The sequence below is a fragment of the Diprion similis genome, chromosome 1 (genome assembly GCF_021155765.1).
Source record: "Diprion similis isolate iyDipSimi1 chromosome 1, iyDipSimi1.1, whole genome shotgun sequence".
Classification (NCBI taxonomy): Eukaryota; Metazoa; Arthropoda; class Insecta; order Hymenoptera; family Diprionidae; genus Diprion; species Diprion similis.
Window position 1 is genome coordinate 16,679,434 of NC_060105.1, and position 13,885 is coordinate 16,693,318.

Here is a 13,885-nt window from a genome sequence, read left to right on the forward strand (position 1 = left end):
GTCGACTGTCGCGAGTTATGACTAACCGCGCAACAGCAGCCCTCGGACTTCAGGCCCTGAGCCCCCGCGTCGGGAATTCCCTCCAATTGCAAGGCATGCCTGAAGCCATTTGCCCCATCACGCAGGGCCCAATTGGCGGTTAATTTGATTCACGGGATCGTCGTAAAGCTCGTCTAGACCAACCTGGAGGAGGCTTAACGATATATTGTCTGTCGAGACGGGATTCGGATACGCGGAGATTGTGCACTGATGTAATTACGGTGGTAGAGACTTTGGAGCCTTGGCATTGCTTCGCGATAACCGAAGGTCGTTAGGTCTAGCTCGTGATTGGCGAGAATGGTAACAGCGATTGCCGGCACGAAAGGGACTGATTCGATATTCAGGAATCCGGGAAACCCCGGATTTTGTCACACTCGATAATCCTTGTACACATTGTACTTATGTGTGCCGCAGCAACGAGTCGGCACAACCTTCACTCTTCTTGTTATTGGTGTTAAACTTGTTTCTAGTTGACTATAAGTGTCAAGGATCGATATTATTGTACGGAAGGAAAAATTCGCTGAGGTCAATTTTTCAGGCATACGTGTGGTAATATCGAGCCGAGGGTGATGGGATTCCGGAGGTTCGGGCCGGCGGCGGTTTTCGAAAGTCTTTTCGACTTCCGTCGCTATCGCAACGTTTTGATAGTAACGTCGAAAGCGCGGGGAGCGGCAGACCGATAATCGTCGATATCGTCGCACGGCCGCTTTGAACAAACCTGTCGTCAAGCTTCGTTCCACGCACACCATTTGGCCGCCATAGTTGCGCAGTGTTGAACGCGTTCACTTCCGGGATCTGGCGAAAAGCAAACAAACGACAACCGCACCCCCGATTTAACCGGAAACCCTGCGATCCGTTGACGTCGACCAGCGACGCTAGACTGCGAACTCCCCGAAGACCGACGTCGCTGTGCGTCTGCGTTAGGGCACCGAGTGTCACGACGCGCGTCCCAGCCGCCCCAGCGCCACCCCCGCAGCCACGAACAGCGCCTCATTTTCACTGCAGTGACCAAGAGAGTTAGTCAATGGCTGTGCTATCTCTCCCCCCTTCCTCCGCCCCAACCGATAATCAAAACGGAGTAGACAGTCGCTTTTCTTACTACTTCATGGTCAGTATTTTTTTTTTAACAAAATGATCACTTGAGTCGCATATTGCAGCTATCCGTGGTGCGCAGTGGAGTTCCATTTATACATTTCAATCGTATTCCAACTGTTCCGTGAGGTTACGAGGAAATAGTTCAACAAAATTTTTAAGCATTATTTCAGTGAAAAAGAAAATAAGGCCAACCATTTTAATGAATTATTTTAATTATTTTGTTGTCCCCTTGAGGATTGTATTTAATCTTGATTTTCCTTAAAAATTGTATGCATATCTAATTATGAGGGTAATACACCCCGTTGACAATGGTATCGAGAGTGTTTCCTGCGCATGCTTACTTGCACTATAGCACTGCATTTAAGAAAAATTGCTTTGTTTCAATTCTAAGTATAGGCGATTCTTAAAAAATTGGTAATTTTTTCCCAGCTGCTCAGAATCTGCCGATAATTTTTTTAATTTTCTTACCAATGGCAAAGGCTGACGTTGGTGACAATAAAATTGCAAGAAAACAGCAAATATAGCTCTAAATAATAGTTCGTACCAAACTAATTCCGAAAAATATTGCCCGATCTCGGTAATGCCTGCCATAATATTACACTATACAGGGTTATACAACCCATTTGAAAGACTTAGAAACTTCACTTACTGCAAAACTTAAGAAAACCAATCACATTTGCCATTAACGGAGTTGAAGGTTACTTACAGCCTGCGGGAAACATTTGCAATTCTACAGAATTGATATGACGAATTGAGTACAAAGGATCAGAGAACCAAATTTTCTTATCAAATAACATGATTACAAATTTTCGGTCAACCGAGAAAACTCAGAAGAGAACTTAGGAACCAGATGCTGAAAATTTTACGGACACTACTGATTACGTAATTAACCAATGGCAACAACCTTCAAAATTTGAAATTATTGATGTTTAACTTTCTGTTGCTTCAAAAATAACAGTCCTTCCAATATATTGTATTAAAAATAGATACCTAGGTGTAAATTTTTAATCATGACGAGATGCTTCAACTCTTTGCATTTGATCCAACTAACAGTTTTCGTTATTTTTACATTCCCCCTGTGTGTTATCCAAAAATCATCACTTGAATAATTTAAAATTATTCTATTTCTAATCACGATTAGTATTCAATCTCACTGAGAACCTTTAGAATAATATTTCAATGCAATCCGTTATAAATGGGGCTCTGTAACCGGTAAAGAATGTTTGAAATCACAATTCAAACAGTAATGAAACTATAACAACCCTGTTCAAAAACTTGTTGTACCCGCTCCATGAACTCAAAACCTTTTCACCAATAAAATAAGTTACTGGCCCACACGCTTCAAAACTCAACCATGGATCGACAAGGCAATGAAGGCAAACGAACGATTCGGAGGTCTTCCAAGTCTGTCAAGTAAAAGTATTCAGAAATTCTTTGAATAACCATCACACAAATATTCCAAATATATTTCCGACCAATCACTAGACTGTAACATGATCCAAAATTGTGATGACCGAGGCAATTAGGGTAGACGAAGAAACGCGCACGCAAACTCTGGGTATTGTGTTATCGCGGTCGAGCTTGCGGTAGTTTCTCCGTTTTTGGCTCTGTCTCGGTTTTTTGTCACGAACGTTGTACCCTTACCCGTGTCATGTCGTACCCTGCATACCTATTATTTCTGTGTAATCCTGCGGATCCTCAGGTTCAGGGCGTGGTCCTGTTTTTGTTTCGAAGTAAGGAACGTACAGTCGTAATGGTTCTTTAATTCTCAATTACCAATAGCGCAAGTAGCTCTTCAAAATATTGGAAAAAGCATCGGATTAGTGTATATTGAATCCCGTGATTAGTTACCGGCTCTTGTTATATGGCCACCACAACAGGACGGTCTTCAAAAACGATGGATTGATGATGATTGAAGAATTCGCTCTGTTGAATCTTAATGTCTTGGTCGATGATCAGGTGTGATTTGATGTTGTTGCGGATGAACTGAGTGGATAAAGCAGATTTCCTAAGATCAATATTTCATTAATTGGGGTATAATTTGGAAATTGTGATCGATGGCTTCATAAAAGTGACAAGAAGGGTGCAGTCGATTGCTTATGTTGACTAACAAAGGTCCAAAAATCTGGTCGAAGTTAAGCAACAATTAATTTAGGCGATTGCTAAAACAAGATGGCATACTACAAAAAATCATTGTCTCGAAAAAAATGAAGCTAAAATTGTGGGGTAGTACAGTCAAATTATTTTTTGTACTTGTAATCCAAAACTGATACAGAAGGATGATACTACGGCTGTTTTGAACTTTTTGTGGACTTCGTTTTCTTGAAACTGTTTTCACTCATGATGGCTTCGAACGATCCTTAATTCAGCCCACAATGAGTTTCAAGAACTCTCAAAATGCATTTGATAGAAGTCTGCACAGCATTCATGGATAGATTCACATGATTTCCTAGTTATCTGATGGATACTTGGATATCTTGCGTTTTCCCAAAAATCTCGTACTCAGAAAATCCCGATCGATTGGTAACCTCTTCAATACATTTTTTGTTGCTCTTTCGATCACGGGTACGCGGACTTGATAATCTTCAAGTTGCTCTTCGCGTTACAATGTACAGACAATATTTACACCGTTCTTATCTTCTTATCTTTTCTGCTGTTGTAAATAATTTTTGTCGGTTACAACTATTAGAGTAAATTTTGGTATTATACATAGATAATTGACGTGTAATACATTCACATTGGAATATTTGTTGCAACAATTGTACATAATATTGGAAATATTACAAGTCAGTGCGTACATGATAATTTCATGCGAGAAATCATTTTATGCACAGGGAATACTTGATTCCGTATGGAAATCTGGGGCAGAATCAATTGCGTATGGAATAATTTTATTTACGATAATTTCATGATGAATTCACCCGGCGTAGAGGAGCCTTTACGTATTCCATAAAAATTTTCCATACAAACTTATTATTACAGACACATAGATATCTACGATCATGTGCTTTTGGATAAAACCAATAATTCAACGGCAATGCAATTTTTAATAACTGAAATCATATTTGTCTTTACAAGATTTTGGCAAATATCGCACAAGACATGTAGCATAAGAGCCTGCTAATGCCAATGACTGTTAAGTTTGACAAAGATTATGCCATTGCAAAATATTCAGGTACGAGCACGCCTTTAAACTATTTCTGTGAGTGATGCCTGCCAAGTGTGTTGTTAAACAATGACTCCGACTTTGACTAAAGCCACCTGAACACTAGCGGTATGTCTGAAGCATATTCTTCGACTGTATTATTGCTGTGTGTTACAAAACGGTGCAAATCAAAGTAAAAACATTCATTCTCACAACCATGAAAATATCGTCAGAAGCTATCGAAAGCTCTGCGACTGTGTAGTATGCTGTAAGCAACGCACCCTCATCCTTTCCGCTGGCAGTACCTAACTGTGAGTCATCTAATGACGTGCCGGACAACGGAATCGACAGTTGGCAAGTCGAGAGCTCTCGTGTCTCTGGAGTTGCCTGTGCGAATATATAAGGCATTCCGAAACGAGCGCGTGTATCTACAATAAAATTATTCGGTGCGAAAGTGAAGGCGCGGCAAGCCTACGTCGCGGCACCCCGCGGGGTAAGCGAATACGATCGTTATCGCCATGAGTTATACATTGCCGAATATAACGGGTGATAAATCGTTCCGTCGGAGTCCTCATACCAATCACTCCAATCAGTTCTCTCTGTAATCACCTTATTTACTTATAAACCCCATTAAAATCGAGTAGGTATATATGTATAATGCATGGGTATAACCATCACTGCTGTGAACAACCTCTCGACAGAGGAATTTTATCTTTCGAGGGACAGACACGAATCAGTTCTGTAACTCACCGGTGAACGATGTGATAATATGCTTACCCTCGCATGTTACGTGCATGTGGTCACCGAGAAGAGTAAGCCTTTTTACCCCCTAAATCCTGGTAATCCCCCTCTTAGGCCTTTGACCGAAGCCTTATAATGCACTTGAAATGTCCCCCCGGCTAACATCTAGGTTCCTATTGTGCATTTTACAGGTTACGATGAACTTGAAATCCTTATTAAACGATTGCTCATGTCTCTGAACAATTCGAACTGGTATCGACTGTTGGTAGCATTACTTAGCATGTCGAAATCTATATACCTAATCTGACTTTTGAACAATTAAATTGATTTCCCGGTGGATCGTCGAAATGGAGTCTTTAATCACTCGACTGATCTGACTGAAATCTCGAAACGTTCTTTCAACGATCACTGTCATAATTTTTTGATACGCCCAGTATGGAAATTTTTCGATCGTGAAGATCAGTTCAACGTTTTTAAAAATAGTTATCATCTGGAACTTTTGATTAATGAGTTGGAGATCAAATTGCGACTCAATGTGAATTATGATAACGTTTATTATTGCGAAGAATCTAATGGCAATATATGTAAGTTAATTACCATTGTATCATTGTGTATTAAGTAATTTGATCTCAAAATAAGAGAATTCATCATTCGTAAAAAGTATTTCAATCCATCCCCCTTGCCATTAATCAAAACCTTGAAATCGATTCATTACCACACCTACGGCTGCTGCCGGGTAGTTTCAGTCGATGACCGTTTTGTTCTCTACTGCAGGGAGAGAGGGAGAGAGTAAAAGGAGGGTAGGCTGAAATGAGTTGAAAGAATTCGCAGTCCTAGGTTCCCAGACTTAGACGTCTACAGGATGTCTTATGCACCATTTTCTGACGTCTATGAGGCACCAAGGACATCTCTTGGGCGCCAGAAAATGGCGCACAAGACAACCTTTAGACGTCTTTTCTACGCCTTTGAGTTTTGTGCTGTCTGGGTTACTAAGCTCTTGCTTGGAAATCTTGAGGCCGCAAAAAATTACTGGTGAAAAGGATCTCTCTCCTGTAATCTATGCTACGCAGCGTATTGCTTATTATACTTACGCTGCCGGCAAAAGCAGCCACTGTCTTACCGTTCCTCATCCCCGTATACCCGAACCCTGAAATGGTGGGCTTGGCATTTAATAAATCAGGTGACGTCGCGGCTTACTCTTATCGGCACGTAAAGGTCACAGACTCTCCTCGACGTATTTCGCCGGATAAGGATGTCCCGTGAAGCTCTGGCTTCGAGACAGAAACCTTCCCTGATTTCCCCTCTTCGAAATCGAGGCCGGTACTAAGGAGGAAGGAAAATCCGTCTCGGAGTGACCTCAACGCATAGTCTGTGGTCAGACCCGATCGTCGTACCGCAGATTCCATTCACCAGGAACTCGGATTACGAAATTACGATTCCAAATCGCGGCCACGACCTCCGCCATTTGTTACATCACACGCACGCTGCAACGAAACTGTACAACGATTAGCATAACAGCTGATGTTTAATCAAAGCTGATCAGTTACGTTACGCTTGGTACGAAGAGGATGGCAGTGGTCATATAATTTCTTTAAGGTAGGATTGGTACCACCTTCGATAGCTCAGTTGGTAGAGCGGTGGACTGTAGTTGGCCAAGATTCCCAAATTCAAAAGACATCCATAGGTCGCTGGTTCAAATCCGGCTCGAAGGAGAAATTTTTTTAGAATTTTATTCTGAATGTTTTAATGTCATACCGAACAACCGTAAACGTAAGAAATATAATATACTAATTTTGTAAAATGCATTTGATTTGGTGTTAAGTTAAGTTCTGAAGCATTGTTTTAGTACATAGTACTTTCTGTAGGGAAAGGGCGGGCAAAACAGGGTACCCTTAAAATTTTATAAAAAAGTCTTGTTTTGCAAAATGGTTTTTAAGTAGTCAAAAATGACTTCTGTAAACATTATTGAGCATTATTTTGAATTGTCGAAATTTTTTTTTTCCCTGACGTGTGAAAATCATTTTTATTCTCCTTGGTTACAATTAGGGAAAAAAAGTTTAGCGTATTTGAGTCCTCGGAAATTAAGTATTTTCTTAACCCTGCGCCAGCAACGTGGGTCTTTTAAGGCACAGTCGATATCACAATTGCGTATTTTACCGAAACAGCGGTCGCGAGAGATTTGGCTTCCCACCCTAACAAAAGTTAGTAGTAGTAGCTTCCTACGTGAGCATGGACGTTAACACTCGAGCGTCAATGTGTGAGTGACAGACAATACAACATGCGCATGGGTCTTCAACGACCCAGGTTGCCGCGGTGTTAGTACTTTTCGTAAATAATCAGGGTAAGTTTTTCGATGTATTCTATGATTTTCTTTTTTTTCTAAATATAAGACGCATTTTTTCGTCATTTTAATAGGTAATAAAGGGCTTTTTGTCGTGTAAAGTACTTTTCCGTAGACTTTTTCTTGAAATTTACCCGATTTTCACATCATCGAAATTGTCCATTTTCAATTGCTCGAATAATATAACTATTTGCTAACGCTGACGCATTCCAAATATTTTTTTTTTTTCGAAAAGTATGCAGTCTCAACTATATAAGCCTAAAATGATTTTTTTGCTCATGCCATACTCAGATGTTATGAATTTTTTATCACGCGAACGTATTTTCAACATTTTCGCTCAAATTTTAGGTCATAAAATGAACAAAAAAAGAATCAGACCTTTCGAACCACAGATATAGGTTCTAAAGATCCTCGAGAGCAAACGTGAGTTTTTTCAAATTTTTAGTAGCGCTACGAAGGATTTAAAGCCTTGACTGGCCCTGAAAGATCCACTTTGCCGACGGAGGTAGTGAAATTACACGTTTCCCGCGCTGAATTAAGTACCCCGTTTTGCCCCCCCCCCCCCCCCCCCCTCATACTCTGAATTCTGGATTAATATTGCATTAAAGTTTATTTACTGAACAACTGCATAAACGAGAGTTTATTTGTTTGAAGTCAACAGGATTTTACGTTCGAACAAATTATTGCTTAAAAACGGCAACAGCAAACTACCGAGTGATAGATCGTTAATGAAATTTATTTTTGCACCACAGCTGCGCGGAAAGTACAACTTTCGGCCCCTCGCATGAACGGAAAGTTGTACTTCGCTATGCAGGGGATGGTGGAAATTAGTATACGTCAGATGGAAGTGAAAAAGGCTATTCCAAACTGTGCGTAAGATTGACACCTGAGCCGAAGGTGAGGGTGGGAAGAACGCAGTTTGGAATAGCCTACTTTCCCTCCCTAGGTGCGTAATATGCTATTTCCGAGTCGTTGAATTAATAATAGCCGCTGTTCAAACTCCGTCTACACATAACGGCATGCAATGCAATATGCACATTGCACAGATGTGTACAAAACCAAGAATGCACATTACGCGTCCCAGAGTTGGCGGTCGGAAGTTGGCCATATTTTATTCAGACGATCGGTTCGAGTTTCACGGCTAATGAAACTCCCTGTCATGTTCCGTTCGCAGAATAAGAATATCGAATCAACTTGGCTCGAAGGCCCTCGCTGCGTGGGTACTACATTATTAACCCGATCCAGGTTCCCCCGCAACAATTGGCAAAGCCCTAACAACACTTATCTACGCCGAGCTGCGCCGGAGGGGGATTACTAAGTTAGATATAGCTGGCGCCACGCATCACGCGTCACGCCACGCCGCATGTAAGCACGCACGAATATTTCTATCGGGTGTCTCGGAGGCAGGGCAACGTTCAAAAGATCATCTACCGGCTCCTCGACACCCGGATAAATCGATTCGAACTCGAAGGTATAACCCTTACAATCCGAGATCTTGAATGTTGCATGCGCACATGGAACTGCTAAGGAAATTCGAGCAAATGACATCAACTAGGATAAATAGTTTGGTTAGAAACTTGGAAAAAAAAAAAAAAAGAATTGGAAAATTAAACAGAAATAAGTTAGAGAAAACTACCATGCATGCAGACATTTTTTTATATAACAACCGCTGTGGCTTGTAAAAACCCGAAGGTGATACGGAGACTCGTTGTGATTTACGACATCATTTGCCACAGGCGCAGACAAATGATCCTTTTTCGCGATGCTTCTAGCTGCGACGCTGCGCCATAAATGGTCAATTACTTATTTTCGTTAGTGGCTATTTTTCATGCCGACATTTATCATCGACTCGCGGAGTAACGGACTTTCAGTTTGTGAAATAATAGTGGTTGCAAAAACAAAAATAAAAAAACTATCGTTCGACCGTGACAGGACTCGAACCTGCAATCTTCGGATCCGAAGTCCGACGCCTTATCCATTAGGCCACACGGTCTGTTGAAATTTATCGTCACCATATTAGACTTAACTAGATCGACGCGAATGTCATCTGCTACTGGAGCGTCATTAGATCGTAAAGCGTGAATTGTCAGTCCACTTTTATAATTTTTTTTGGTTTTGAAGCTGCGTACTAACGTGACGGCCGACGATGAACGATGCGGTGGCGCTCAAGTCGCTTATATTACCATGAACACGATGTACTGCCTTGATTTGAGAAGAAAACATTTCTACAACACTGAATCCATTCAGCATCAATTCACGTACCTATAATACGATGAGTATTTGGCGATCTATTTATTTTTAACTCTGACGATTATCATGAGTTACAAGATCTTGGTCAGTATTCCTACATACACATGCACGTAGGTGATAAGTCAATACCGCTCTTACCTTCTGGTTCAGTCTCTTGTCTGATGATAACGTAGGCACGGGTACTTGAACTCATGTCACGATGATGGGAATCCGTTTTTGTCAGACTCTGCCCAGAGGGCAGCATCATAGATCATTCTATGTCGCGAAAATATTCAATATTAGAAATAATACCTGAGTTATCGAACAACATGGATAAGAATAAATGAACGATTTTATTTACTTTTTACAATCATTAAGTGAAAAAGGATGACTCAAAGGGCCATTCATTGATTACGTAAGGGTCCCCAGAGGGAGGGGGGGTTAAGAAAATCTATGCATGCCCTTATCTTGGGGGAAGGGGGGGTAAAACCCATTTTAACGTAATATTTTACAAGTCGAAATTTATTATTAAAAATCTATTTGTATTTCGGATGCCGAATGATTTTCTTCATTCCATAATGTGCACTTCGATTTACATCTTATCTTACAAATTTTTATTGTTTATTAAAATTTTTAAATCTTAAATATGTTCATTTTCATCCGTTTTAAATGTCATAAATAATAATTATATTATAGTGAATTCTTCCAGCGTATTAATTTTATTTTATTCATTTGGAAAATAAGAAATGATTCTTGTGTTATTCGTTTAAAGATTGCTTAACTGATTTATGTTAGTTCACTTTGAGATTATTTAAAAACTTACTTTTAATTATAATAATAATATTCCAAAGACTAGATAGTTATCTAATAATATAAAGATAATCTAATAAGATAATTTTTAAAAAGAAATAAAAAACTTGCTAATATGCTGCTCCCAAGCGGATGAGTTTGGCAAAACGAATCCCCGTTAATCATGCCTTAGAATATACTTAAAATACAATTTAAGATTCATACTGTCTTGATAAAGAAGTAAGATAAATGCTGTGTTACAGCCAACGGTAAACTGATAACGCAATTTTAAGGTTTCAGAGCTTATCGCAACCCCTCACTAGATGGCAACAGCATCCAGCTGTTTTACGCTGTCAAAAATTACAGGGTGTGCAGGGTAAGAAAGGTCATGATTCGGTTTTGAGTCTATAGTTTGCCGCAACCCTAAATTCGGTTGAACTATTTTTAAACTAAATTTACATACACTTATTATAAGAAAAACATTACAATTATAACAAAAAATATTAAATTCATGTGATTAAAAGTTTCGGCCAAACAAACTTATGAAAAATAAAATTTGAAAATAGCAAAAAAAATTATGTCTGATACGTCATAAGGTCAAATAACATTAATAATATTAATCACAGAGGCACGTTGCCTAGGCATGGATTTCATTAACGTTTGAATCCTTGTATAATCAATTTTTTGCCATACTTTTCGGACTTCTTCCCACAAATTGTTTTTATTAAAACAATCAATAGCTTCTACTTCTATTTTTAACTCTTCCCATGAATTTTCAATAAGATGTACGTCAGGAGATTACTTAGCCACTAGAGGAAACGAATTTTTTTTTACCATACAGTCAATATTTGATATATACAACCACATCTGGCATTTTTTGGCCGTCGATACCTCTTACGTCATTTCCAAAACGATTAATTTTTGTTTCGTTTAGAAAAAATACTCATTTCCAATCTGCTACTGTCCAATTTTTATGCGCCTTTGCAGATTCTAATCTCGACTTCTTGTTCTTTGCACTAACCAACGCTTTCTTAGTATAGCATACAAAAAGTCCAACTTCGTTTAATCGACGTGAAACGGTATTGCGGTTATCATCAGCCAAGTTTATCATTCTTCTTTGGATCCATGACTGCCTTTTAATAACTCTATCAACGCACCTAATCGTTTTTTTTTTTTGGGCCTTTCAGGTACTTGTTTGTCTACCAAAGTGTTTGTTTCTTTCCACTTTTTGATACTATTATTAACAGTCGTTTTTCTAATCAACTATAACACGAGAAAATTTGTTTTCTTGGGGTAATTTGATAACAATTTCGTTTCGGCATCTCGACTTCATAGTACAGACACACAGGTGTGAACAAACTCGAATTCCTACTATTACCGAAATTTGAAATCAAAAACGTAAATATACACAAGCAAATCGTAGTTTTAATTGCTTGGCCTGAAAATTATGAAAGATGGAATTTTATATTATATTCTTTCATTGTAAAAATTTACTATTTATGTCCTTCGAATACATACTTGATTAAGTTTATATGACAATACTTGATTTTTTTTTATCTCTATTTATATAAAAACTATCGGTGAAAATTAATTTGGGCCGAAACTTTTGCACGCAACTGTACTTGGTTTATTTTAGCTAGCGTAAGTATTGAGTGAAAATGATGCTGTAATACCTGTATTATGTTATTCATTAGCACGTCTAAAATCTTGCCAAGTTCCTCAAATATGCCGCATTAGATATTTTTGTTCGAAATTGCTCGCAAAACAATATGAGATTCTCGAATATCGAGCTGAATATAAAAGTAAAAATATGTTAAAAATTAATCTAAGCTGGCCAGAAGATGATTCTCACTATGGAGTCAATATTCTTAGTCAAGAAAATCAATTCAACTGATGAGCTTGAGTAAAGAAAAATGTATTGATTAAAAACGTTGATACAATTCTTACGAAAATCACAGCAAGTATGATGAATATAATGAAATTATGAAGATACTGAAAAGAAAACTTTGAAGTACTGCGTGCATTTTAATGGCAGATAAAATTGCACGGTTGCGGGACAATGAGTTCTTAATTGGATCCACTCGCAATGAACCAGCTACCTAAAACTCATGAAAATTCAACATCAACCGGCTCTCCTTAAAATTAATGAACGAAATTTTTTGAAAAGCTTGGCGTCCTTGACGAAATTGTAATATAGTATGACACACATCGAAACTTTTCAACTTCCACAATATAATTAATGTATCACCCAAGAACTTCATTAAGGTATCCACACGGAAGGAAAGAATTATTTGAGTCAAGTAATATTCGTTTGATGCTGTAGTGAACTAAATGCTGTAGTGAAATGCGACGAACATAATAATAAATACTTACTCAATTCAATAAAATACTTTTGTCGGACGAAATACTTATGACAACTTACAAATAGAATTGAATCAAGCCTTTGAATGATGATGCTGATTATTAATTTATTCAAGATAACACAGTGCGAGTTCCTTGCAATAATTCGAATTTCGTATAAAAAAAATGTGTGATTATATTTACTAAGAATTTTATTGAACGTCCTTCGATCGTTTTGTTTGGAAAATATGAAATTGTTGTATCAAAACAAATTGCTTCTTCTTATTCATGTTTTGTTTGAGTCAGAAGTTCAATGGTTGATTCTGATAACGAAATTTGCTGTTACAAAGATCTTTTGCATTGACTGAAAATTAGAGTTATTCAAGCGCACAAAACGTATTCGTTGGATATCATTTATAATTCCAATGACTCAAAATTTTGTCCGATTTACCCGATGTTTAATGGGTAAAACCCGAAAACTTGTCGTTGTATGCTAGAAGTATAAATTGAACATGTGTCAATAGTTTTGATTATTAGTAATCGACGTTAACTTCGATGACCCGAAACTTGGTATTATGTTTTCTTCTTATACCTATAATAGGTCTGATGACAAATGTGACTTACGTTATCCGTACCTGACTTCCTAACCGACTATCCGAATTTATAAATACCTCTGAAGCTATTGTGGTAGCGAGAGAGTTCACCGCCTAGTGACCATTTATAGTACTAGTATACCAACGTTTATGATAAGTATATTCTGTACCCACTTGTTTTAAAGCATATGCTGTTTCTTTCAGAGTGTAAACAAATTAGTGTAACTGATTCAACCAGTTACACCAAACAAGTTTCGGTTAGATCAACAAAGTATGGCATTCAATCCATGTAAATTTTTCGTTGGCTAGATTCATGTACTTATTTTATTTAAAGTACCTAATTGTTTCTGTCAATGAACATACGACTTGGAGGAAAAGTACATTAACTTCAAATGAAATTGTACTTAGTTGACTCATTTTCGGAAAAACATAAAAAGGTTCACTCGAATCAATTCTTCACTCGATCGCGACAAGAAAGGCTTTCGTTGCGCCAATGAATTCGCTTGACTAAATCATTTTGCCAAAATAAGTAAATTGGAATTTTTGTTACGAAGTTATCGTATTTGGTCAGAT

At 38.3% G+C, this 13,885-nt stretch overlaps 1 protein-coding gene and 2 non-coding genes across 4 annotated transcripts in view; 1 reads left to right on the forward strand and 2 right to left on the reverse strand.

Moving 5' to 3' along the window:
- LOC124404300 (cholesterol transporter ABCA5-like) overlaps nt 1-921 on the reverse strand; it is a 53,302-nt gene extending 52,381 nt beyond the window's left edge. Inside the window, exon 1 of one of the 2 annotated variants that reach the window (XM_046878331.1) lies at nt 758-921. In XM_046878331.1, coding sequence (XP_046734287.1) covers nt 758-788 — 31 coding nt within the window. In that variant the 5' untranslated portion in view covers nt 789-921. The remainder of the gene's footprint in view (nt 1-757) is intronic. The other variant, XM_046878340.1, reaches the window with a different exon arrangement.
- A 5,710-nt stretch (nt 922-6,631) lies between these two features.
- On the forward strand, nt 6,632-6,732 carry Trnay-gua. Its single transcript has 2 exons — nt 6,632-6,668; nt 6,697-6,732. It is a non-coding gene; the product is annotated as a tRNA-Tyr (tRNA).
- Nucleotides 6,733-9,281: 2,549 nt separating this feature from the next.
- Trnar-ucg lies at nt 9,282-9,354 on the reverse strand. Its single transcript has one exon. It is a non-coding gene; the product is annotated as a tRNA-Arg (tRNA).
- Nucleotides 9,355-13,885: the final 4,531 nt, after the last annotated feature.